Source organism: Dermacentor albipictus, chromosome 6 (genome assembly GCF_038994185.2).
Source record: "Dermacentor albipictus isolate Rhodes 1998 colony chromosome 6, USDA_Dalb.pri_finalv2, whole genome shotgun sequence".
NCBI classification, from domain to species: Eukaryota; Metazoa; Arthropoda; class Arachnida; order Ixodida; family Ixodidae; genus Dermacentor; species Dermacentor albipictus.
This window is the reverse complement of record NC_091826.1, coordinates 62,075,646-62,103,330: the sequence shown is the minus strand read 5'-3', so window position 1 is coordinate 62,103,330 and position 27,685 is coordinate 62,075,646. Positions and strand designations below refer to the sequence as shown.

The 27,685-nt window shown below is 46.2% G+C and overlaps 1 protein-coding gene across 3 annotated transcripts; it reads left to right on the top strand.

Moving 5' to 3' along the window:
• Positions 1 to 785: 785 nt before the first annotated feature.
• LOC135896604 (ras-like GTP-binding protein Rho1) lies at positions 786 to 27,585 on the top strand. 3 transcript variants are annotated; one of them, XM_065425064.2, is made up of 5 exons: positions 786 to 952; positions 18,817 to 18,983; positions 21,607 to 21,807; positions 23,011 to 23,193; positions 24,137 to 27,585. In XM_065425064.2, the coding sequence occupies exons 1-5, from the start codon at positions 913 to 915 to the stop codon at positions 24,173 to 24,175; spliced, it is 630 nt and encodes a 209-aa protein (XP_065281136.1). In that variant the 5' UTR covers positions 786 to 912; the 3' UTR covers positions 24,176 to 27,585. The 3 variants fall into 3 exon arrangements, with proteins under 3 accessions (XP_065281136.1, XP_065281137.1, XP_065281138.1); XM_065425065.2 differs by lacking the exon at positions 786 to 952 and adding an exon at positions 17,714 to 17,863; XM_065425066.2 differs by lacking the exon at positions 786 to 952 and adding an exon at positions 18,223 to 18,451.
• Positions 27,586 to 27,685: the final 100 nt, after the last annotated feature.

The window sequence follows — 27,685 nt, the reverse complement described above, 5'->3', positions numbered from 1 at the left end:
TTCCTATAGATCTCGGTTCATCCTGCTCGCCGGAGGTGTTTTGAAAGCTGTGTTCTCAGGATATATGGCGTCCTACTCTTGACTGGAAGCATGCCAGCGTATGCGTATTGCGGAGTGATCGCTCGTCGCCGTGTCTGAAGTGATTAATTCTTCGGCTTCCGGTTCACTGTCAAGCAAGCCCGGTTTGCCAGAGGAACTGAGCTCCGAAACCGGGCCACCTTCACTGCAGTTTCACCGTCCGTATACTTGGTTTATTCGTTGCGAAATAGACCTCTACGCTCCGATACAAGTGCGCGAATATTGTCTGTGACGTGCTGTTCGCTGGCGTCGCCGTCGTTTTTCCCTTATGTAAACCAACGCTGTATGGAATGACTAACGTGTTTACAGACTTTGGTTACGCATCCGCTCGCCCAGGCGACCCGAGAGAATCTCTCGCCTAGTATACGCGTCGCAGTTGGAAGGGCGTGGTGAAGCTTGTCGGCGCATTTTAGCTCGTCTTCACATTCGCAACAGATTCGACTTTTAACGAGTCACTCGCGTCATAGGTGACGGCCAACGTCGAAGGTCAAGAAACTGTACCCCTTTGTCTTTCCTTAAGCGCGATGTCATAGACGCAAGTGTTCGGCAGGCAACAGTAGTCTGACATTTTCGCTTTCCGCGGCTTGGTATTGAACGGTATATATATATCTGTACATATAATTGTATCGGCCGCCTGCGTTGTCGTGTTATCGTGACATCTTCGCAGTGTTTGGTGGCCTTTCGCGCCGATTGTGGGAAAGGTGGATGGTAACAGTACGCGGCTGTTGTTCTAGCTGTGTCGAACCTTTCGTCGCGTTGAAGAAAAACGTCACCCCGAGGTCGAGGGATATATCAACATCAACGACAAGCTGGGCACCAGCACCGCAAACGAATATGAAGACGCTGAAGCAGTGCATCTCGGCTCCCTCGGAAGGTGAGACGTACACGTCATTTCTATCTCGCGACACATTGTGTTTCGTGCTGCCCGCAAAGTGTCTCTCGGGTGAGCGCGCTACGTTCCCGCTCCTTCGATCGAAATCAACGAAGTCGTCGCATACCATTGTTATTTCGAAGGAATGACAGGCTGAAACAGTAAGGGTGCTGCGGAGCATATGCGCCTTGTGACAGCTCGAAGGTCGGTCGATGTAGAGAGAGAAGAATAAAGGACAGGCAGCCGAAGGTTCCGGAAAAGACATCGGAGGCGATCTCTCTGAAACATCAGGCGGAGCGCATCCTTAGGAAATTATTACGTTAATGCGAGTTGCATTTGGTGGATGTGTAATTTGATGATGGGAAATTCATTCTTGGTAGATGTTTCGTGAATTACGTTTACGTTCTGTAATTGTGGGGAGTGTAAGTTGTCTGTTTGGGGGGCACATACCCAGGGACCCAAGTTCTCTACTATAGGTCATACAGCAGCCAGCAGCAAGTTGTCTCATCGATCTAGTAACGTTGAGTTGTCTATTCGTGCACTTGCATACCCAATGGTCCATGATGTCTGTCAGGCAAGATAGATAGATAGATAGATAGATAGATTAGATAGATAGATAGATTGATAGATAGATAGATTAGATAGATAGATAGATAGATAGATAGATAGATAGATAGATAGATAGATAGATAGATAGATAGATAGATAGATAGATAGATAGATAGATAGATAGATAGATAGATAGATAGATGCTAAAGTAGACTAAGCAAGCTAATCGCATTAAATGACGCTAGAGGGAGAACGACAATCACTGTTGTATTCCGAAAAAAAAAGCAGCACACAACACTTATTGGCAATCAGTACCGGTCATCGAAAAATAGATTACGTTATCATGCGCCACCTGTTTCTTGAATCGCGGAATCAGTCTTTCTTTTTTTTTTCTTTAAGGGAGTGGTCTAGCGACAATAAAATACGAAAGACCAGTTGCGGGTGATATCCTACTTGAATAATTTTGCTCTTGGGCATTTTCGCTCGTATTAACGAAATACTTCGACAAAAGCCGCAAAGGCTGTCGAACATTCGCGTAGCGCTTGTGGCGTCTATTCAATGCGAGATGGCCAAGTGAACTAACTGTCGTCGACTGTGGTGCTTGAAAATTGTAGCCTACACATTATAGACAAAAAAAAAACGCGCGGAAACTTATCTGGAAGTTGCATAAGCATGCGTAAGCATTGTGCCACTTGCTCATCTCCACGCTGCTCGGTGTAACTATCGTTGTCATTAAACTTGATCCGACTGTCATAAGCCCTTACCAACATCTTAACGGTCGTCATAAACCTTATCGGACTAGATCTTACCCTTATCTACCCTTATCGCTTGTTATCAACCCTTATCCGTCCGATGAGTCTTATCGCAATTGACCCGATCATTTCGACTCTTGTATGTCCTTATTAACCTTATCGGAGGTGATACGATCCTTAACAACCCTTATCTGTATACTTATAACTCTTATCAGAATTGGTTTATAAGTCCTTATCGCTCTTTAGCATCTTATTCATCCGCGTCGGACGATTATCAACCGTGATGAGACCCATGTAACCCCTCATCACTCCTTATCAAAATCAACTTATTGATTGCTTGTCTATCTGACGTAAGGCGCACGAGCCCTTAGAGACCGGTGTCATTTCGATCGGCGAAGGAACGCCCCAACGTAAGGCGCATCCAGCAACCACTGAAACGCATCGGGGATGTGGCATGTTTTGCATTAAACTTGCGCAAAATCGGAATTTTCCTTATGTCTACAATGCTACAAGTCAGCTCTACGTGTTGTTCTAGAGATGGCTTTTATTCCATCATCACTAAATCTTTGAAGAAAACTTTCATAGAAACTATTCTCCTGTGACATTTGTTTTGTACCGTCGGTACAACACATTCACATGGTTCAAATATATTCGCCTTCTGCAAGCGTGGTTGTTTAATCCAGTGGGTAAGGCCTGATTAGTGCTATACTTGGGCTTCTGAGAGCGGTATAATACAGTATGTTCGAAACTCACCACCGCCAACGTTTTCCCTCTCGAATTCGTTTTGTTTTATGCATTGATTTCTTTATAGCGATTTGTCTTACATGACAGATGGGCGGATTTCCTCGTTTATAGGCATGAAAAAAAATAATAAAAAAAAGGTCCATGACAGGTGTACACCAATCTGAACTACTGATACATCTAAGACAGATAAGCCCTTTGATCGATGCTATTCAGCTGAAAACGTCACAGAGGGTTCATAGAGAAAGAAATTTCTCTATGGAGGGGCTTCGAGACCTTTCAATGTTTACACACACGTATTCAATGATGACCATTTGGTTAAGAAGCAGAATGTTAAGCCGGCTGTTCTTTATTCTATAATTAAGCTCTCTATGACAGCGCAAGTTACAACAGCCTATAAGTATATAGAACCCTGCAGGAAGCGCCAGTTTTACTGCGTATAGTTAGAATGCCTGACGAATGAATTTTACTTCCAGGTTCAAAAGATCGCTGCATACGTGGCCTCGACGCAGGGTGAACATTCCTTATATCTGAACACATCAAGAACACGTATACCTCTAGTTAACAATAAGACGAAATAGTTATTTTTCTTGGGATAACGTGGCTGTAAAAAAAAAAAAATACATGACCTGGAAGTTTTCTGGGCTCATGAGCACACTGCTGCGACAACGAAAATGAAAGTGTCTAAAACGGTCATTCCGGGTACAAGCAAGTTCTCACACTCTTCCGAAATACTGTCGGTGGTTTTAACGATGACTCGCCGCTTGCGCGTTCTCACAGACATCCTGTTCGGGGCTACCACGCAGGTGGCGTTGCTGGGCAACGTACGCCATCGGTTAAAAAATTATGGGGTTTTACGTGGCAAAACCACTTTCTGATTATGAGGCACGCCGTAGTGGAGGTTTGCGGAAATTTCGACCACCTGGGGTTCTTTAACGCGCACCTCAATGTAAGTACACGGGCGTTTTCGCCTCCGTCGAAATGCGTCCGCCGTGGCCGGGATTCGACCCCGCGACCTCGTGCTCGCCAGCCCAACACCATAGCCACTGAGCAACCACGGCGAGTCAGCGGTTAGTTTTCACCGACGCAGCCGTACATACTCCTAACTGGCCTTCTGCATGGATAGCTGAAACGCGACGTGAGGAGCAAAAGTTACGGATTACTGGCTTTTAGCCAGCACCGGTGATCCTACATAGTGGTATCGGCATCGGTGGCACGTACCACCGTGCGGCAAAGGAGCACCCGGTTGCACCACTGGTAGCGGTATAGTGGTGGTATCACCGTGCAGTACCACCGTGTGATGGTATACCGGTGGTAAGGGGAGTGTGTTCTCGCGTTCATCCCTCGCAACAGCGATATAGCGTTTTGAGACGCTGTCGTTGAGACGCTGCGCCTCTGCATGGTCGAAGGCGCATGCGCTGTTGAGACATTGCGGGCCCCTCGTAATAAATTCAATGGTTCATGCACCGAGTTTCATTCATACATTCATATATATATATATATATATATATATATATATATATATATATATATATATATATATATATATATATATATATATATATATATATATATATAGTCATATAATGAGAAGCCAACAAACACTGACACCAAGTACAACATTCGCGTAAATGCAAAGCTATGTTGTACTTGGTGTCAGTGTTTGTTGGCTTCTCATTATATGACTAATAATTATGGGGTCCCTCGGTTAACCCCCTTTCTTCTCGTTTATATATATATATATATATAATCAGATATGTGCACCCGCCGCGCTTAGCTCAGTTATGGCGTTGCGCTTCTGAGCTCGAAGTCGCGGACTTGATCCCTGCCGAAGCGACCGCATATGGATGAGGCCGAAATTTAAAAAAAAATAAAGAATCTAGTGGCCATTTTGTGAAGAAGGATGACCAGCAGAGCTGTGTATGCGGGCCCCTTAATGGCAAACTGCACCTCCGCCGCGGGTCAGCCCGGCATTGCACTATCTTCGGGATCGGCCCACGCGATGACGTTTTATTCTATAGTATGTAGGACCGCGTCAATCAGAGTGCGTACTCGGCAGCACGAACGCAGGGGGCGTCTGACGCGGACGTCGGAGGAGAAGGCTCCGAGTTTTTGCGTCTACACGCGGACACGATCCCGGAGGAACTAAACCTTGACAACTTCGCTCAAAAAAAAAAAAAGAAAGAAATACGTCCGTGCACTTCGATTCAGGCGTGCGGTAAAGAAGCCCAGGTTGTCGAAATTTATCCGGAGTCCCTAACACTACGGCGTGCCTCACAATCAGATCCCTCGGTTATACTGCACTTAAAAACCCGGAATTTAATCAATCACGTAAATGCAAAGTTGAGCCCCGCACAGTGCGTTCGCGTGCGACAATGGCAAGGGGGCAGACCGATGCTCGTGAGAGCGTCGAGAAACGTGCACTAAATGAACACAAAGCCAAACTGTGTGCGCGAGTTCACTACGCTTCCACCAAAGCGATAATTCTTCCACATTTTGCCGCGCGACGAAGTTTCGAAAGCCAGAAAAAAACAAAAAGAAGACCCAAGAACGGGAGATAAGTGGCGCCACCACCCTGAAGCTCCTGCACCAGTTCGCCGTTACGTCATGAACGCCGTGGAAGCTACGCAAGAAGTTCGGTCACGAAAATGTATCACTCCGCGCGTTCCCTCCATGCCATAGAGTTTCACACAATCCGCGCGTTCCGTCCATGCTTCGCTGCGCTCCAACGCTGTTCGCTATCGCGAGCATGCTCGTGAGGCTCCCCGCGACGGGATGCAAATGAAAAAAAAAAAATGGCTGTGGCTTAGCTAAGGTTAAGCCCAGGATGCGAAGCATACTAGCCTTTATTTTAATTTTTGAACTACTGTTTAGGCTGGTGAACTGCTGTTGCTTGGCTATATTTGGTTCGGCTAGACGAAGAAACAACTCATGCAGGCGAGCGCACGAGCTGAGACCCGGCTATGTAGCTACGCGGCCGCAAGCGAGCGCACGAGTTGAGCCTCCGCTTTTGCAGCTGTTATGACGTCATACGGTAGCTACGCGGCCGCGCGCGGCGCAGCAAGGAAGAGCGTGGTTGTGCGGCTAGTATGCTTCGCATAAAAATAATAACGGGAAAAAGCAACATTAATATAACATGATCTAAGACAACGCATTAGGAGCCGTACACTCCAGTGTGCTTCTTTCTAAGGGTTAAGACTTGTTTCATTGAATACTGAGCCCATATAAAAAACAGTTGCGCACAACTGCGGTTAAAAAAAAAAAAAACATCGAACTATACCCAAATGCGAACGCAGCCAATGCAAAGGGTTCCACAGCAGTGCACCTGGTGTCTGAAACGGAGTATATAGTAAACTGCTTTATCGTAACGAGGCGACAACACTGTATTCTAAACGAACCAGACACTCCATTTGGCATGTTCGAATACCTTACAAGCACCAAAACGACCAAACTGCTCAAGGACGCGTACACTAACGCGCTGACGTACGATTAGGCCCGGGCGCGAAATTCAAGATAAGGAAGTTTGACCTCCGTTTTCTCAGTAATCAACTTCTTCCCGCCAACCGAATGGAAATAGGGCTTTGAAAGAATATTTTACCTGTATTGACCGATTTACTGTTCCTTTTTATGCGATCCTTTAGAGGTGCGCAGCGCGACAGATCGAGGCCACCGCCGATCGGATACATACATTACTGCGTGCAATTATGCGCAGGGTAGCGCGTGGTCGCAGTGGGCGGAGTTGCTTCCTACATTACAAACCTATAGCGTGTGCGTCATTCCCTGACACCGCGACAACTCGATCTCTCTCTCTCTCCAGTCGCGATGCTACGGGGCGTTCAGAAGAGACGGCCCATTGTGTAATCCTACCTTCACTCTCTCCGTCGTGTCCGCAGTGTATGTATATATATATATATATATATATATATATATATATATATATATATATATATATATATATGTAGGATCCTATAGTGCGTCATCAAGTCACACGCGTCGCGTACATTTCCTGCTGTTGTGTGGAGGGGTCCATGCACACTCTGTCTCACTAATTCCGTTCAGTGCATGGGAATCCAGCCAGACAGTATAGCGACAGCGGCTGTGATAGATGATGTCACTCCACCCGCTGTGCGTTATACTGACTCTTCCGTGAAGCTCCCATTCGGTCGGCGTCACGCAGAGGGCCGCGATTGGGCGACGTATTCTCGGACGGTCGCTTTTGGCGACATCCACTTTCAGTGTGCCCTTATTTTTCGGCTGGTTCAGAAAAAAAGAAAAACAAAAAAAAACCCGGATGAGCTGATTGGCTGGTTGGGCGCTACGCCACGCATTAAGCGACGGTATCGACGAAAGTGATCGTCCGAGAATACGTCCTCAGGAACGAGCGGTAGAAGCACGCAAACGGAGAGGCACCGAAAACCTACAATTAAGCACTTCCTGAAACCTGCGGGAGTAACAGTTTCCTCACAAAAGAAAAAAAAAACAGTTACTTGATGCTAGTGTCTCATTACAACTATGAATTATTGCTACAAGCTTAAACCTATGTTTCGCGCTTAATCTGTGTACTATTTGCAGGCTTGCCTGTTCCACGTAGGCGCATATTTTATTAGGCCATCTACCATAGCCATTGGATCTAAACGGGAACGGGTCTAAATTTCTGTGTGGCCTTTTCTGTGCGCAGAGGAAATGAAAATTTAGAAAGAAAGAGAGAGAGAGAAAAACTTTAGCGCATTGTCTGCGGGAGTTTCAAGCATGGCTGTTCATCCAGCACGTGAATGATGGGGCAGCGTGCATCATATAAATTAGCATAAACCTCGTCCTCCATGCTTGAAACGGCTTCGTGGCCTTACAACTCGATTTATTTTCAACACATTGCATAGTAAACTCGCAGTTGCGAGTTCATTATGCCTTTACTATATAGTCTCCACGCACGGGCGTGGAGACTATATATTTTTCCTTGATATAAAACTGTGAGAGCTTGGACATTTGGAAAGATAAAGCGCAACAAATGACTTCACGACATTTGATTCCACCAGCACGAAGAGTAGACAATTTCACGCACGATGTATCCATCATTCCTGGGGGTGGAGGGCGGGGCTGAACGCGATCGCAGCACGAGAATGTCCTCTAGTCATTCTTGTAGGAAGCTCTACGGTGTATACCCGTGGCCTCCGAGATTGCTGCGTCAGCGGTGCGATCTCGGCGCCCGCGTTTTTTTTTTTTTTGCACCCCATCTACGACCGTGGGGGTTTCCTTTCACGTTATTGTTTTCACTCTAAAGTTATGGCGGGTGTTCAAAGTTCCCGACATCCATTTTATTGGGATAGCAATTATATTGACACTCCAAGGGAATTTTTGACGTCCGCGCGTCGCCGTGAGGTTTGATATATATATATATATATATATATATATATATATATATATATATATATGTGCTATATGCCATGCTATATGGTAAATGGGATGCGGTATATGCAGGCTATATTGCCATACCGCTTTATCACTGCAGTTCATATAAGGTCTCACATTCTTGACAAAATTATTCCTCAGAATTTTTGAAAACACCAGCCCACAAACGTATATGTCATGAAACAGAACACCGGCAGCGCATGCCTTTCATCTTAAATCTTCTCAGACTTTAATATTAATAGCGCGCAACAATAACTTAACTCAAACTTTAAAATGACGCAGTTTCACTGGCGCGGCTGTGAAATACCTCCGGGATCGGCCCACGAAGAATGTTTTGAAACATAGCCGATACGGAAAAGTGGTGGTAAAGTGTCTAAGAAAGAAGTTGGCCCTAGTCAATAAACATATATGAAATTGTCCGATGGCAGGACTCAAACAGAGGAACCCATAGCACAACAACTCGTTTTTACTTGGCTTACGTACGTTTACTTCAATTCACACTGCCACTACAGATACGCGTCTTACACTTCGTGTAATATTCTAACATGTTGCAATCGCATTCATTGCTTTTGCCCTCATTGCGAAACTGCGATATTTTATTTCCGCGTTTAATTTTCTCGTTTCCCCTGCCTGCTTACTGCGGCTGTTCGTCAGAAGTGGGTGCGGCTGGCACACAGGCTTCAATTGCTCGTCAAAGACGTGCACAATGAGAATTTCGATTGTGACTCAGCGCGCGAAGGGAAACGACTACCATAGGAATGAAGCGAAACAACTCGTCAGAAACGCTCGAGGCAAGTCCCTGTAATCTTGGGTGACGCAGGCGTGTGCGATGGTCTCCGCCAGCGTCGTGAGTTTGCGCTTTCGGGTCATTGTGTTGCCACATGTCACCTGCCGTGATTGCTTCTTGTGAGCACTTGTCACCTTCTCTTCATCTCGGCGCGAACCGCCATCGATGGTGTCACAGTTGCTTCCCCAAGTGTCAGGCTCACGGCTGCCGGAAGAGTCGATCGTCAGTGCTCTGTTCCAATTCGGAGCTGCCAGCCGGCCGACTGCTGCTAACTCGACCCTGCGGAGACCGGAATGTTTGGTCGAGTTATCCGAAAGATCGAATTAACAAACGTCGCCAAGGCAAATAAGTCCAAATAATATTTAAGTAGTCGAGTGTATCTTTCCTTCTTGCTCTTGAAACGTGACTCAACCAGCCTGCGGCGAAGAGCGTCGGCATGCTTAAACGCGGCCGCAGGGTGCGTCTAAAAAGAAAAAAAAAGTTTCATAGCGTTAACCTGCAGCCTCAACCTATCAACTGCACTCGGTGGTTCCATGCACGCAGCGCTCTGTCGGCAACGTCCTATGAGCGTGGCTCTCGCCACTGCATGTAGTATATCCCGGTCTCTCATGTTGCTCACAATGTCGTCGTTGTTCACTGGCCCACTGGCCTCAACGCTGTCGTCGGCTTCGCCAAAATCCACAAAAGCGACGTCGCCCGGGGCACAGCGCAAGTTTTCGTCCCTTCGGGTCGAATTAACCGAAGTGACATGGTTTCGCATTCGAACGAAACGAGTATTTTGCTCCTCGTTAGCGATGCGTGGTTTCTCGCTGGGACTTTCCAGCGCGTTCTAAATAAGCGAAAAGTCGAGTTAAGAAAAGTCGACTGTGCTTAAATAGTGCACATATAACACTTCAAAAAGTTCACACTCCAACTTATGCCGTTTCGAAAGAGCGTTTGACGAGGCTGAAAGTGCGTGAAATTCGCTGCACAGCTAAGCGATTATAAGAACCGAGAGACCCGATTTTGTTAGTTACGGCCCTGTGAAGACAACAGACAGTAAAGTAAAGGTTAGAAAAGGGGTAATAAGCGGTTCTTCTTTAAAACTGGTGCGTGGAAATAATAAGGAAAATAGATATGAAAGTGCACTAAAACACAACTTCCCGCTCAGGTGGGAGTCGAACTTGCATCATCCGCATTACGCGTGCGATGCTCTACCATCGAGCTATATACCACTGCGCGCTGTTTTGGTCAAAGACTGATTTGCTCCATACCGTTGTCTCTTCACTATAACGACGAAAACAAACCGCGAACTGTGTTTCGAATATTGCGAGGCGACATGAAAATGCAGTGTGCATAGCACAAACGTGTCACAACCCCACCACTACATTCCCAACCATGACGTGTTTATACATTCTAACAATTACCCGCCGCGGTTGCTCAGTGGCTATGGCGTTCGGCTGCTGAGCACGTGGTCGCGGGATCGAATCCCGGCCCCGGCGGCCGCACTTCGATGGGGGCGAAATGCGAAAACACCCGTGTACTTAGATTTAGGAGAACCCCAGGTGTTCGAAATTTCCGGAGTCCTCCACTACGGCGTGCCTTATAATCAGAAAATGGTTTTGGCACGTTAAACCCCATCGTTTAATTTTTTAATTATAACAATTAAAGCGGTTCTTACGGTATACAAACGTGAGGAGATGGTTTATACTTTCTCCGTGAACCTGGAAATACTGGTTTTACCATCCAGACATGGTGTTTAAAAGAGAGGAATTACGGCAGAAACCATCTCAGGATGAGTGTCAACGTTAATGCGATTGGCATTGAAGCACTAGTGGATACACGCCGTGCTGTCACCGCCGAAACACCGCTGAAGCGTGCCCTGCAGCCGGACTACGTTTCCCTTAGAGTTACTGTATATATACATATACTACCAAAGGTAGCACCTTTGGTAGCATATACAGCAACTCTAGCTTCCCTCTGTATGTTGCGCCACCTAGTGGCACCGCCGCGAGTTTCATGCTAGTTTGAGTATATATTCGGACAAGATTGTCTCAATATGAATACGACGCGGGTTAAATTGCGCCCAGCACCGCAGAAAGTTAAAAAAAATATATATTTTTTTGTCGTTGCGAAGAGGCAGCGCCTATCCAGTGGCACGTACCACGTGACCCTGTTGTCGTGAAAGACGTTTCCTGACGTCGTGCGGAAGTAAGGCATCCGATCCTACTGAAACGTTCCGTGCGCGATTCAAATAGTAACATCTTGACGAGGGCTTTATTTGGTTCATATTCAGAACTGAGCTTGAACAGGGTGAATAAAACAATGACACGAAGACATAAATACCACAGACAAGCGCTGTGGCATTTGTGCCTTCGTGTGATTGTGCTATTCACGCTGTTAAACCACGATTAAAATAATTCCATATGGTTTCCATATAACTCTTACGAAATATGTCTGGACTCTATATAAATTTTGTGTAATTTCCATGAGGATCGTACAGAAAACCAATGGAATTAGGGGAGCGAATACAAAATATTTCACTATAGATAGGATGGTACAATGACGACCTGATCATGAACGCATCGTCTATATATATATATATATATATATATATATATATATATATATATATATATATATATATATATATATATATATATATATATATATATATATATTGGCACCGACATAAAGTCTAGCGCTAGGCTTGGACCCCTCGGATGGCGGACCCCTCGGATGGTTGCGACGTGCTGGCGCCACGCAACATGCTAGGCAACAATCGTTTGCCAGAAGGAACAGCGCCTTGTCAGCTGCCAGGCGTCTCGCAACGCTGGCGCACTGTGCGCTGGCGTAAGGTCCCTAGATAAAACAAGGGAACTTTTCTATCTAGGGACCTTACGCTGGCGCGATTAGGAGCGCCACCACGACGTCTGCGCGTTGCAGGCGTCGCACGTATCGCGGTGGTGCACGAGACGAGACAGATGGGCGAAGAGAGCGCGAGGAGGAAGGCGGAGGAAGAGGGTATGGCGAAAGCGTGAGAAGAAAAGCATAATGCCGCAGAAGACTTGCTCTGCAGCGACAATGGCTACGAGATGGCGCCAGAGTAGTGCGCGTCGTATCTTCACGGTTGACGACACCGATATACCATATATGGAAACAAAGCGTGGACGCGATTTACAGAACCCGCCGCAGACAGAACTCCGCTCATGCAGCGCTTTTATTTACTAAATAAATAAAAGCGCTGCATGAGCGGAGTTCTGTCTGCGGCGGCTGCTGTAAATCGCGTCCACGCGTCACCCACGCGCTGCCTCTCGCGAACTCTCGTTTAGCGAGGTAGTTGCGCCACTCTTTGCTCCGTTTGCAACGTCCCGCGCGAGACAGATTGTCCGCGCCAGCCGTTATATCGCGAAATGAAAACACGTATGTAGCTGCGCTGAAATGTCGCATCAGGGAGTATCGTGATCGTCGGTGAATTTTCTTAGGTTTCGGCATTGGTTCGAGTCGAAGTCACAGCTGCTGTATTGTGGGATGCATCTGTATACACACGGCAATGCGGTGGAAACAAAGTTTCATAGATTTCCCAAAGGGGCACGGGAGTCGCGAAGCGCGCTGATAAGTTCGGCGACAACTGATTCGCGGGGCAAAAATAAGCCCGCTCGTTCTCTATATCTTGAAAGTGGGATATTTCTTAGCATCCAGGTCTTCGGTGAAATCGTCAAGTGTTAAAAATAAAGTTAAATTCTTGGTTTCACGTACCAGAACCACGATTTGATCTTGAGCCGCGCCTTAGTGGGAGTCACCGGGTTAATTTTTCCACCACCTGGGGTTCTTTAACGTGCACACAATGCACGGTACACGGGAGTTTCTGCGCGGGATTCGATCCCGCGATCTCGGACTCAGTAGCGTAATGTCATAGCCACTATATACGCCACCACCGCGGGTGATTGTGAAATGTCACCGTGCTTACTACTGTGGTACATTTGAATAAAAGTGGCATAGCTGTTCAAACAGTTACCTTCTCTAATTGAATGTGGATTGATTCGTACAACCCTTTACGATGTGTTCTTTTGTACACAAATAACGAGAAAATGTGGCCTCTCAGAAAGAATGAAAAGATATGCAGCAAGCTGATAGTCAGCAACGGGAAATTCAATGAAGAGCTGCACCCTGCTTTTACCTCATGTATGTTTTTCCGAAGACATAGGCCTTCGGAAAAGAAGTCCGCAAGCTGCTTGCATGAACGGTATGAAAGATAATGCGAGCAATGCATCTGTCGCTTGATAGCTAGCTTATATATAGCAGAACTCTTTGAGGAACTATCTGGCATTGTTTGGGGTATCATTGGCCTTAGTGAGATTAGAACAACTGGTGAGGCTTATACAGTGCTTACTAACGGCCACACCCTCTGCTATTATAGAGGACTCCAAGATAAGAAGCAGTATGGAGTATGGTTCCTAATCCGTAAGGACATAGCGGGCAGCATTGACGAATTCCACAGCATTGATGAGAGGGTAGCAGTAGTCGTAATAAAACTTAATAATAGGTATAGAACAAAGGCAGTACAAGCCTACGCTCCAACCTCCAGTGATCATGGTGATGAAATAGACCAGTTTTATGAAGATGTTGAATTGGCGATAAGGAAAGTGCGAACTCCGTATACTGTAGTAATGGGCGACTTCAATGCAAAAGTGGGGTAAAAGTAGGCGGTGAACAAGCAATTGACAACTACGGCGTCGATTGTAGGAACACTAGAGGTGAGATGTAGGTAGAATTCGTTCAAAGGAATAAGTTGCGAATAATGAAGACCTTCTGCAGAAAGCGTATAGTAACAAAAAGCGGACCTGGAAAAACCCTAATGGTGAAACAAAGAATGAAATTGATTTCATACTTTCCGCAGATCCCAGCACAGTGCAGGATATATAAGTGCAATGGATCACATCCATGTCATCAATTCAGGTAGTCGAGAAATCGCACGCCAAAATCATCCTCTCTAAATAGCGTTCATAGGTTACTAAAAAGCATTTGATTCAGTGGAGATACCAGCAGTTATAGAGGCATTGCGTAATCAGTGAGCACAGACCACATAAATACCGTGGGAAATATTTACAAAGATTCCACAGCCACCTTAATTCTACACAAGAAAACTGGGAAGATAGTTATAAAGAAAGGGGTCAGACAAGGAGACACAATCTCTCCAATGCAATTCACTGCGTGCTTGGAAGAAGCATTCAAGCTATTAATCTGGGAAGGCTTAGGAGTAAAGATCGACGGGGAATACCTTAACAACCTTCGGTTTGCCGATGACATTGTTCTATTCAGAAACAATGCAGACGAGTTACAACAAATGATTGAGGACCTTGGCAGGGAGAGTGTAAGCGTGGGGCTGAAGATTAATATTCAGAAGACAAAGATATTGATAAATAACCTGGCAAGGGAACAAGAGTTCAAGATCGCAAGTCAGCCTCTAGAGTCTGTGGAGGAGTACGTTTACCTAGGCCAACTAATCACAGGGAATCCGGACCATGAGAAGGAAATTCACAGAAGAATAAAAATGGGTTGGATCGCACACGGCAGACATCATGAGCTCCTGACTGGGAGCTTACCATTATCATTGAAAAGGAAAGTATACAATCAGTGCATTTTACCGGTGCTGACGTATACGGCGCAGAGACTTGGAGGCGGACAAAAAAACTTGAGAACAAGTTTAACACCGCGCAAAGAGCGATGAAACGAAGAATGCAGGCATAACAAAAAGCGAGCGGTTTGGATCAGAGAGCAAACGGGTATAGACGACATTTTAATAGACATTAATAAAAAAAAAGACGCTGGGCAGGTCATGCAATGCGCAGACTAGATAACCGTTGGGCCATTAGGGTGACAGAATGGGTACCAAGAGAAGGGAAGCGCAGTAGAGGACGGCAGAAGACTAGATGGTGCGACGAAATTAGGAAATTTGCGGGCGCAAGTTGGAATCGGTTGGCGCAGGACAGGGGTAATTGGAGATCGCAGGGAGAGGCCTTCGTCCTGCAGTGGACATGGATAGGCTGATGATGGTGATGATACAACACACAGAACAGCACAAGTTTCAATTCCCTGCTGAGAGGACGCAACGTAAAGTCGAAGAGAAACATCGTTGGCGCGAGTCTGACCCCGCTTTATATGCGAGCGCCCGAAGCCGCAGCTAAGCGTCGAAAACGAGTCGAAGAAGCCAAACCGCGAAAGCAGCAACGCGACGATGCGAGAAGGCGCATTACCATGTGTGCAGCGAGCTTTTGCCTTCACGTGTTACAGTATACAGTGTAACATGCTGTCAATTTTTTTTTTGTGTGTGTCTGTGTCTCTTGATTCAATGTGCTTTACACTGGCAAGTATACGCCCCCGTACCAACTCACCCACTTTTCGACTTTAGAAAGATTTTGAGATGATTTCTTTAGAGGGCGTTAGAGGAATTTGCTTCGCCGCCTATACGTTTCCTCCCTCGAGAGCTCCGCGGGCGCTACTTTCCTGTCGGGAATGCTATGCGCATGCCGCTCGTGACCCGAAAGTACCGAGCGCGTGCAGTATTAAAAGAAGGAAAAACACGCAAGACAAGCCCCAGAGAGTGCGAACTATTTCTGGAGTGTTCCGCAAAAAAAAAAAAAGGACATTGTGGCAAAAGTGGAGGCCGAACTTTCCATGTCTGTATTTCTCTCCTAAATGCATATGACACTGACGGTGCCATTGTATACAACGTCACAGATTTCGCGGTGTTTTGCGTATGTCTGCGCACGGCTCAATTAATTTGCACGCGAGAAATGCAGAAGTCTACAAAACCTTTGTTCTCGAAATCAACGATAATAGACACTTATTCTTTATCAGCAAAATGTGATTATATTCGCTGCTTAATGTCTCTTTGTGCTCAGGGGGGGGGGGGGGAACTCGTGCATACACGAGCTGCTCGAAAATAGAGCAACAAATGAGCCATTCAGTCAATTAACTCGCAATCAATAGTACATACCGCAATTTTTATTTTCTATTTATAAATTCACTTTTCAGAAGCGGCTCACTGCGCCCCCCTTGAATTTAAGTGCTGAATTTATATGTATATTGATCACATCATATGAAAACCCTGTCAATATCCGTGACGTCACAGAGAGCTGGCGCGGGAATTTTAAGGCAGCGTTGCTAATTTTAGCGTCGCTATGGTTCCTAATTGCTTGCCGAACCTCGGGCTTACTCTTATATTGGCCCAGCTGCAATCCAAAGTGCATATAATTGAAGCTTAACTATTTCCTTTTACCTCCACGTTAAAAAAAAGGCGTGACGCTTAACGTTGATTGATATGCCGAATTTCAGAATTTATTTATGGGCAGTGTAAGGTTCGACACAGCTGCACAACAGTAATCCGCACAGTATTTTAGAGAAGTTATTTCGAGAAGGAAGACCACGTGCGGCTTGTTAGGGTGTTCGCCTGCACTGTGTGTGTGACGTACGGCAGGGCCGCCGCACTTCCTGACGTCACATGGAGCGGCGAAAATGAAAAAAAAAAAAAAAACGGGCATGAGCCCAGTTTCTATTAGAACGCCTACGGAAAACGCGTAGCACCAGGACCGATTTCTTGATTAATCTTTACAGAACTCTTTATTATAATGTTCTTATTCTTTCTTTTCTCTTTGCTTTAGTAAGGCGAAGCGTTTGTTATTCTTTTATTTTTTATTTTTGAAAAACCAAACGTTTGCTTTGCTGCGGGACTCGAGCGGTTTGCCGCATGCGATCGGAACGCAAACCACATTCGCTCGATGCGCTCATTCGTCGCGGTGCACCCCGAAAGCTATGAAGGGAAAATGCTTAGCAATGCTTCGTTGCCTGTTGAGCGTGAACAATGCACCCGATGGCAAAAAAAAGAAAAAAAAATTGTCGATTTGGTTGATTGCAATACGTATAGCCTGGCGTTCTTCCTTTCCTGTGCAGAAGCGCTGTACTGGAGAGCATCCCGCCTCTTTGAAATTTTATCTTGAATTTTTTTATTTTTTTAACAGGAGCTCGCGATAAGTGGATGTTTAGTCGGCGGAAACGCTGGAAATTAGGTGAAGGCACTGTTTCGCTAGGACAGCATCAGCATTACGACTGACTGTTCTGAGTGTGTCACGACAACTTACTAGGTCTTACAGTGACATCATTGAGAGTGCTGTCGCTGTTTCATTACATGCGCCGAAGCGCGCATATTTCGCGGGAACGGCGCGTTGCCTCATTTGCCTCGAGTGCAGGCAATATTTCTGAACCGGCCCGCAATTTCGCGTCTTCTTTCTCATTTCTAATGTTCGAATGCTTCAGTACGACTCGAGGGACGCTCGAAACTCGAGCCAGTCCACCCCGTTCGGCACAGTTTCGCGATAGGTTCGACTGCGGTGCACTTTGGCCGGAAGTTATCTCGGTGCCTTTTGTTTCTTCACGAACTTCACGCGCCCGCGAATTTTTGTTGCTTTTAATCCCGCAGATACGCGAGCGCTCCCGACTTGTTGATTGGCCCATTACATCAAAACGCCCGCCACATTCCACGCGAATGCCCTCACTTTTCCCTTTCCACCAGCGCTGTTTACCTCCTCGCCTCCACGAGAGGTACCCCGCCGCTCGCTCTACCTAGCGAGGTGTGGTCGTTTTCCTTGGTGTGCGTCGACAGCCGTCAAACTCCAACTTTATATTTTTTTTTACAGTAACGTAAGTAGCGTCTCTGACACGCTCGCGAACCCAATGCCGCAGAATTGCATCGGCTTTTCAATCCACCGGGAATGCTTGGCATAACGCCGCTATCTCCGCTAAAGCCGCTGGAATCTTTTTGAGCCCCCCCGACTAGTGCATTGCATGGCCGATTGTGAGCTTAGGCCTAGCGCTCCGAGTACCGGCTTTCATTCGGTTCTCTTGATCGAGCCTTCGTTGCCCGTTTCTTAAAGCGAATCTTCGGAGTTCTGCTTCGGTTTAAGCTCGGCCGCACAGTAGGCGGGCTGCTGGCTGCAGCTCTTGGTAGGCGGGCTGCTGGCTGCAGCTCTTGGCTACTTTTTCAACCGCGGACGTAGCTGAAAGTAAACAAAATGCAGTGCTCTCGGCCTTTTCCCGTTTTCTGCTCGATTTTCGCATCGCTTTGCGTTCTAGCCCGCCGCAGTTGCCCGTGTTTGACATAGTGTGGCCGAGTTGCACGGCGTTGCGGTAACCGAGCGAGCCGATCGGCCTGCACTTGTTTCACGTAAGATAACGTGCTTGGCCCCTTCATCCGCGGCACGTTTTGCTGACCTTGTCAACGGGAGCGAGGTATGCCGAAGGAACGTCTTGATTTTCCGAGCGCCGGCGACGGCTCGCTGGAACATTTTTGTCCCGAAATAGCTGCGTTTTGCCGGCGTATACATTTCGAGGCCCGATTGTGGCCTCTCCCGGCGATTTCCATTCGCATCCGGCAAAAGCGGACAGTTTTGACGAGCAGGAAAAAAAAAAGCATTAAAAAAAAATGCGAGGAGGCGCCCGAGAAGTGCCGTTGCACGTTAGTCATGGCGAATTCCGCCTGGTTGTCGGAAGTTGAGTGACTGCTGCTGCTGCACGCTTTTGTCTCGTCCTACGCCACTTGCAGGCCGTCGAAAACGTGGCCGTGCCCGTTCTCTGCTTTCTTTTTTGTTTCGCAGAAAGACCACAGATGGCGGCGATCAGAAAAAAACTAGTGATAGTCGGAGACGGCGCCTGCGGAAAGACCTGTCTTCTGATCGTCTTCAGCAAAGATCAGTTTCCCGAGGTCTATGTGCCCACGGTCTTCGAAAACTACGTCGCTGACATCGAGGTCGACGGAAAACAGGTACGTGACATGTCCTAAAGGTTTGGTCTTTTTTGTTTTTGTTTTGTTTCACATTAGTCTGTAGCGGGCGGTTGCAAGCACAGAACCGCTCATTTGATGTACCAGCATAATTATGATGAAATCGCATAAGTGCCTGTCGCATTGTAATCGTAGCAAGGCGGTGACGGCTGAATTGAGGCGTCGGTTGGATTTCAGTTCGCATTGGTACATGAACTTGTCTTACAGATTGCAACCTCTGTTGCAGCAGTTTTAATTTGTCGCCTTAGAATTTAGAGCGGCCAGATCTATGTTGTACGTGTGTCGCTCCTTGTTCGTATGCGCGCAGTGCGTGGATATTCCTTATTCGGCGCCCATGTTCTAAAACCGGAGACTCTTCTTAATAAAACGGATGTATGGCCTTCCGTGTGTTGTGAAGGACTGCAAAGTGCTTGTTAGTAGTTTAGGTTGGTCAGTGTTGGTCTGCTCATTCGAAGGCACCATTGTTGAAAACTAGTTCAACGGCAGCATCAATTTGACCAGCGCTGGAAGAATCTAATGCAGTGAAACAAAAATAGACTTTGGCTTTCTTGATAAGGGATGATGCTCTGTATAAATGCTTTGTGGTTACGTGGATAACATTAGGTTATCTAGCCAGGCCAGTAATTTTATTGGCTCACTCTTTTGATGAGGGAAAGAGTGCTTCTGCCCTTTTGAACTTCCTGTGGGATGGAGGAAGCATTAGTCATTTGGTTCCTGCTTAAAGTGACATAGGATGTGCACATTGGTAGTCTATAGGCAACAGTGGCAGTTATCATACCACAGTCAATGGCAGCCTAGGAATGCAATGACTAATATATTAGATGATAATATATTATAATATATTAGAGATAATATATTATATTCTCTCATTTCTCTATTACATTCTCTCATTTCTATAATGTGGCAGTGGAGGCAAATTTCTTTGAATATATATGTCTCTCGAGAACCGTGTCTTGAGGTTTGGAGGTGGAGGTAGCAGATGCAGTTGTGACTTTGTGGGTGGAGCATGTCCTCATGTTGTAACCGACTTGGGTGGTCCTTCATTCATCCATCCTATTCCATCACTTTTGTGCATACCTCTTGCGCTCTGTTAGCAAACATTTGCCAGTTCAAACTATCTTTCTTAGACAAATGTATCCCACCTTATTGTTTGGTGCTAGCATATTTGGTCCCTGCTACAAACTATGCCATATTTGGTCCCTGCTACAAACTATGCCACTCTTTTGCTTCTTGACAGCGGCATGACATTACCAACTTTTGCAGTGTAGTAACGAAGTCTGCACTGTATTTTTCGAGTAATAGCAAAACCTGTGTGTGTGTGTGTGTAGATCGTGGTTGGGCTGTTATTTTGGCCTTGCTGCCTTCTCTTTCCGCTGTGGGAGGTATAAGCCACAGATGGGTCTGGGTTTCTGAAGGAAATCCGCACAGTTCAGATAGCCAGCTTGGCATTGTGTGCCTTTTGTGACCGGGTGCTCTTGGATTGCTTTGAGGGTTGCAGTTTGGCAATTACTGGCACTTGCCCTCTCATTCAAGTTTGCATGCACCGAGTCGTGCCTAGAAATAGGCATTCGAGAATGGAAGGCTCTGAACCTGTAGCAGGTTCATAGGCTGTTTGCACATAAATATGAAGCAAAGGCCATGAATGAAGAATGTGTATTGTGCCATTTAGAAAGCTGCACTTCGAGACAAGCCAATGACAGTGCACTTGTGCATGGAATGTGCCAGAGCTATTCGTGAATAGAGTTTATCGGAGCTTTGCTTTTGCGATGCTATATACTGGTGTTAGCTGATGAATAGGATTACTCAGCCTAGTTACTCTGATTAGGGATTACTGTCATTACCAAGTAAGCAGGATTACTCAGACTCGTTGCGGTCGCATTCTATCTCATTGCCTTTGGGGTCGTCTTGTTGTGTCAACAAATGCAACGCATCATTGAAAAAGCACTCCACTTGGCACGCTTATTTCTTTGAGGCAATAAACAAGGTTGCATTTCTCTTGCAAAAAAGTGTGCTGTTACGAATGTTTCATACATGTCATATACACACACAAGGATACATAACTTAACAAGCAGTTCTGCCGGCTCGTATGTGGAGAAATATGGTATTCTCAGACTAGTCACACACATACTCATTGAAGTACACAAGGTAGGCACTATTTCGCAATTAGACATGTTGAGTGTAGGCACAACATGAATACAGAAAGCAACAGAGTGCTACTACCAAATGGTTTTAATGTAACTTGGTTGGCATCAATATGTACATAGGCACAAGATACCACAGGCAGTGGGGAACGATGCAGCAAAAGCCGTGAATCAGGTTATTGCCACATGCATGAAGCTTTTCTTTTTGTTAAACAAAGCCACAGGTTTCTCACCAATAGATGTTTCCAACTTCCTTGTTGGAGTGGGTCCCCAGCACTTTTATCACCTGTGGTCCTTATCACTTGCGGGTCGGCTTTCATGATGCCCACTACGTATTTTCTTAATTATCAATTGGTCAAGTGTCGCTGAAAATGCCTTGTCATTGCCTTGGGAAGTCTTTAAAGAAATGTAAGAGTTCTCCTTGAAAACTGCGGACATCATTGGCCCTCTCCTTTTTCATTCAGGTTGAGCTGGCCTTATGGGACACAGCGGGGCAGGAGGACTATGACCGGTTGCGGCCCCTGTCGTACCCGGACACAGACGTCATCCTCATGTGCTTTAGCATCGACTCCCCGGACTCCCTGGAGAACATCCCAGAAAAGTGGACGCCAGAGGTGCGCCACTTCTGCCCCAATGTGCCCATCATACTTGTGGGGAACAAAAAGGTACGTACCGTCACGCTGCAGTGCCAGTGAAGAATAGAGCGTTGCCAGAGCTGCGAGTTTAGGTTCCTTTCTGTAGCTTCGAGCGACCCGTTAGAAGAGTACCTTTGGATTTACACGGCGGGTGCGTAAGTGTCGTTACTATAGTGCACTGACCGCCTGAGTGCATACATTTGCGCCAAGCAAATGACTCCTTATTGGGCGAATCTGTTCCCAGAAACGTAAGCAATGCTCGAACCACAATGATAGTGGAAAGTGCGGTTGTTGGTCATCGAATATGAATCCCGCCAGGGGATGCATTTGTGCACGATTACTTGCGGAGATCTCCCTCCCCGAGTACGCTGATTGGCTGGGTGAGCAAAACCGCTTGAATCATCTAACACACTGGGAAAACGAGCAAGGTGTGTGTCTCAGTTTTGCTAGCTGCAAAATGTGAATGGCTCATACACATGCGGTCGTTATTGGCAAGAGCATACTGCCACGCTGGTTCAAGAATGTCAAAGGCCTCCCTGTTCGAAATGAAGTAAGTTATTTGGAGTGCCCCTGCCGCATGCCAGTATTTCTTTCTATGGTTTACAGGATTTGCGCCTTCACTTAGTGCAAACAAATGACAAGTGGAACATGTCTCCAAATGATAGGGACACTAAAGAAAAACATTAAGGTATTAATTCAAAATTCAGTTTTCGTTAGTTTCGCTGTTATAGGTTCGTCATGGGAATAGAAAATGAAGATCAATACTGCTTCCATTTTTCAAATATTGCGCTCAAACCCCAGTCTGAGTATGTTGGTGTGACATTGGGAATTTTAAAGTCACCCTTGGAATTTAGGTTGTTGTGCCTAAGAAAAAGGTTCCTGAAACTTATTTCAGTCATTCGGTGTTTTAGAATGCAACACTGCATATATTTAACAATAAAAAATTTATGTGTCTTGAGGAGGCACATTTAAAATTAATGACATCATGGAGTGCTAGTGCTTCCCAGGGAACTTCAGGGCAGGATTGCCACCCGTCTTCTGTTTTTGCACCTTTTCATGTTTATCGATCCTTTTCGTGGTAAGAGTGACATTTCTGGTGGTGCAGATCTGTAATTTACTGGCACAGCTCAAATTATGGTTTTTAGTGTCCCTTTGAATTTGAGCGGCCGATTTGTTGATGTTTGTCAGGAGCCGGTGCAGCTGTTCGAATCGGTTGTCTGTTGCTCCGCGCAGGACCTACGCAACGACCCGCACACGCTGCGGGAGCTTGCCAAGATGAAGCAGAAGCCTGTGGCGCCAGAAGAAGGGCGCACCATGGCGGAGAAGATCAACGCCTATGGCTACCTGGAGTGCTCTGCCAAGACCAAGGACGGTGTGCGCGAGGTGTTCGAGACTGCAACGAGGGCCGCCCTGCAGGTGGGTGCTGCTCTCTACGTAGCTCTTCTCTCCCGTGCATCGTTTCGTGAGCTGTATTTGGGCTTCATTACGGTGCACTTGCCGACGCTCCAGGATTTTTCGTGAAGTTTACGAACTTGGGCTGCTAGGGTTTTGTAAAGATGGCGTCAAGTATTACGAGTAAAAAATTTGGTCCGCAATACGCCCTTGAAAGATAGGGCGGTGCAGGATTGCAATGAAATGTGTGCAAAAAGTAAATTGAGATCGGGGTCCAGCTGGTGATAACCGACCCTGTCAGTGTCAGGAGCCGCACCAGTTTACGTGCAACAAAGTGGCACAAATTTTTTTTGATCCTACCATGTTGTTGCTTACATCAAGAAAGGTGCAGTAGTTGCTTGGCTAGTATGGTTAACAATACAAATAGAGAGGTACGGTGAACAACACACACAAATGAAAGAACGGAACTGTCTTTATGTTAATGACAAGTTAACTAAAGACAAAAAAGAATGTGCAACTGAGCTAGTGGGTGTGCATCATAAAAAGAAAATCTGGTTATTAATAGCTCTGTAGAATAAGGTGAAGTCTGGACATTTGGCTGTCCAAACTAGGTCAAGGCTATGCCGCTAAATTACAGACAGTTCGTAACCTCTGTGTAATGTTTGTAACCTGTGTAATCTGTGTAACCTTTCACACCTCTGGCTGTTTGGTGGGCTTATTGGTGGCTGGATTCGTGAAGCACGCTACCAGCACAGTTACGAAGAGAGGCAACGTAGACACCACGCCTGTGTCTCGTAGTGTCCACGTCTTCTCTTTGTCTCCCTGTAGGCTCGGCGCTTCAGCAGCCTATATCATGCACCTACCACGACTGATTTGTGTCCCATTCGATGTTGCACTGGTTTCGTGCATTGCGAAATTTTCGCCCCTCGTTTACACATTGCATGCCTCGTACCTCTACCTTTTGCAGGTCAAGAGGCCGAAGAAGACAAAGTGCATTCTGCTCTAGAGTGAAAACCTTTTCCCGTTCCCGGTGAGAAGCCAGATGGGGGCTGGAGGAGCTTCTCTCGCTGCAGTGTCTGCGCCGCTTTGTTGTGCGTGCCGCCGCCGCCGCCTCTTCCCCGCTCCATCTGCACTCCGCACTGTGCGTCAGGTGTCTCTGCCTCTTCTGTCCGTTGTCGTCGTCAACAACCCCAAGTCCCATCTTCTCCTCTCCGTGCGTCGCTGCCAGGCCTCCGCGAGCCGAGCTGCGAGGACAGAGATGGCCGGGCCCAGCCTGCTTCTGTGTTGGCCGTGCAAAGTTGCATGACGCGGCTGTGGTTTTCCTTGAATGTTGTTCGAGCTGCTGGCATTTCGAGGGCTTCAAAGAAAGTGCCGGTCACGCTTCGTCGCCTTGTGCAAAATAAGAAGAAACTCTTCGCAAGTTTGTGTCGCATTGAAGGGCATTTTGTGGCCATGGGGGTGGTGCGAGTGCGTTTGGGCTGTTGACAACCTCCCTGTATTTCTAATTTTTTTTTTTCGTAAACCTTCCGCATGCCACATTTGTCGTGCAAGGATGATGCCTAGACAGGAAGGCCTAAGTGCATGGAGAAGCTGTTTTGAGTACTTGTTTTAACTTTTAGCTTGTTTTAGAGCTTAATCCAGCAATTTCAAGCAAGCAGCAGACAAACTTATGTTCCAAGTCTTGCTTGCCACATGTTTGGAGGAGAGCGGCTTGTTCTGAATTTTCGGTGCGAGTTGTTTCTCATGCTTGGATCGGGGAGTGCGGTTTGCGGTGGCCAGCTGCCTGCAACTGCACTGGCGTGAGTGATCAGGCTTTGTACTTCGCGTTTTGCACAAGGTTTCTGACACTGTGTCTATTGCCGCACCTTTAACAGACCACTAACCATGTTCAGTGTTTACCGAGTGTGGTTTAGTTTTGTGTGGCACTAACTAGCACTGTTTGTCAGAGGCCTTTTAGCTGAGCGCCAGGGATTACAAAGGAAAGTTAGTGCTCGTCAAAAGTAGGCAGCCCCCTAGACCAAGTGCCTGGAAAAACTTTTCTGAACCATTCCTCCCCCCCTTTTGTTTGTCAGTTCTGGTCAGATGCCTTGTGAATAAATTCCCCGCCCCCCCCTTCCACCATCGCCTCCCTCTCCTATGGCTGTCTTTGCTAACACTGAGCAAAACGGAGGTGGAAAGCAGAGGGGACTGCGGAATGTTGAAGTAGCTCTTGAGCAGTAGTCGTTGCTTTCTTTATTTAAAAAGTCTGTGCCTGCGACCTAGACTGGAGTTTCTCCTCAAGCTCTGTCTTTGTTATAAAGTGTAAGCTGTGTTTCCTGGAATAGCTTTTCTGTCTGATGTTCATTTCTTTATATTCTGTTTATATTTAAGTCTTGCCTCGCCATCGCGTGCTGGAAAGACTGCTACCCTAGCTTTGTTGTACGATCAGTGTTGAAGCATAAATAGCTTGTTTTAGAGCTTAAATCCAGCAATTGTGCGGACTGTGCCGAGAACTAGCGCTATGCTTTGTCTCTCTCTCTCTCTCTCCTTTTTTCTTTGTTACTTACTGCGAAGCTGGACCTGTAAAGTTACCGCATGTTATCATCTTCCAAAGGATGTTAACTAAGCAGCATCGAAGTGAGTCATGGCTGGCCCTGGAAAATGCATACGAACTTGCCTGCTCTCCTGCTAGTTTGACCTTTAGTCCATTCCCTGCTCCCTGTTTCGTTTGCCTGTCTAATCTCTTATGGAGCAAGTATTGTAAACAGGACCAGACGTTTTTTCACATCTCAGGTGAGCGTTTTGAGAAAAAATTGTAAGGTTTTTATGTAGAAGCCACTTGGAAGCGACTCGGGAAGGAGTTTTGTGTGAACGGAGCACGTAGTCGTAACTGAATTAACCTCGAAAAAGCGCTAAGTTGTGCCGAGTTTATAACGTCGACAAGCACCCGATGTCGAGCGTGCGTCATGTTTCATCTATCCAGCCCCGCAGTGCCGCACCCACCGGTGCATCTTTGCAAACTTGGTTCATGCTTGTATTGATTGATTCTGAACATAGCACTGTTCGTGATACTGTATGTGACTCTGAACGTTGTGCTTTGTGCAAAAAAGAGTGCTTGCTTGCAAGTCTTGACATGATTGCAGTAGCTTTTCCTTTGGCACTTGCTAAGTGTTCCTTCTACATCTGTTCAGAGAAAAAAACAAATTTTTTTAGTACCGTGACTCGGAGGTAAACTGAGATATAGCAGCATGCTGAAAGTCTTGCCGAAATCGAATCCGTGCAAAAAATTGCTTAAGTGCATTGGTTGTTGCTGCACGTCTGTGCGTTAAGCATTGTCATTGTTGCTGCCAAAGACGCTTGGTCATTATGTCTAAATTGTGCACATGGTTATGTATATACAATATTCTCATCGTGATGTATTTTGTACCGGGAGTGCCACCAGTAAAGATTTCATACTATGCTCTGGTCATACAAAGATGTTAGTAGGCAATGCTACGTAATGACAGCTGCGTAAACAGCGCTTGGTCCACTTGATTTGCTTGGTGCAAATGTGGAATATTTGAGGACTAAGCGAGATGTAAAATCAACCTCTCAAAATTTCATTCCATCATCCAAAAGTTGGTGCAAGCAGTTGATGAGCAAGTTTTCATAGATGCACCTAGCCGGAACAAGCCGTCTCAAGCCGGAACAACTACTGCTTCAGTGTTCTTTCAGCATTGTCTTTTGCAGCATCGCCAAACACTTCCTTCGACTAGTTCTGTGCACGGGCACAAACAAACGGCGGGCACATTTTTAAATTGCACTTGCTGAGTGATTGTTGTCTGTACGGTACTATATACATTCTTTTTAATCTATTGCAGAGAAAGAGAGCTTTATTATTATTATTTTTTTTTTGTGTCGGTGTTGTGGCTTGTCTCCGTGGAAGAAGCCGAAAGCGGACATCGCGATGAAGAGCTTCGGAAATGTTGCGGATTTGTACGGCTTTTGTGAGGAAGTGTTGCTGCCGTGAATTACCACTGTTTTGCTACATGGCTTCTGTGGTTTTCTTTTTCTCTTTTTGCTCCTCACGAGGTCATCGCCATTGCTCGCGAGTTAATCATCCTCCAGAGTGTCTTTTATAATTTTTTTTTCTAGGCATTTCTAACCGGAAACGTGGCAAGGTGCGATGACGCCATCTTAACTAAGAGAAGACGTCTCATTCTCTCTTTCCTCTTGTACATATTAAAAAAAAAGAAGAGCTGTGTCTGCGTTTTCTTTTGTTTTTTTTGACGTCGCTGTTTTCACCTCCTGTTTCTGTACCAGTGCCGAGCATTTGTGATGACGGCACATTTTTATACGGGGAAGCAAGACAGCTTAGTGCATTGTTCTGTCGGTTATGTGTATGGTAGGCCTCCTGTAACTATTATTATTATTATTAAAGCATACTTTTGGTGAAAAGTGTTGTTTCCACTCGGAAGTGCTTGGTATTTGCGAACAGTGCAAAAAGAAACTGCCATGTTCTTTCCTTGAGGGGGGGCTTGGCGCGAAGCTGAGAGAT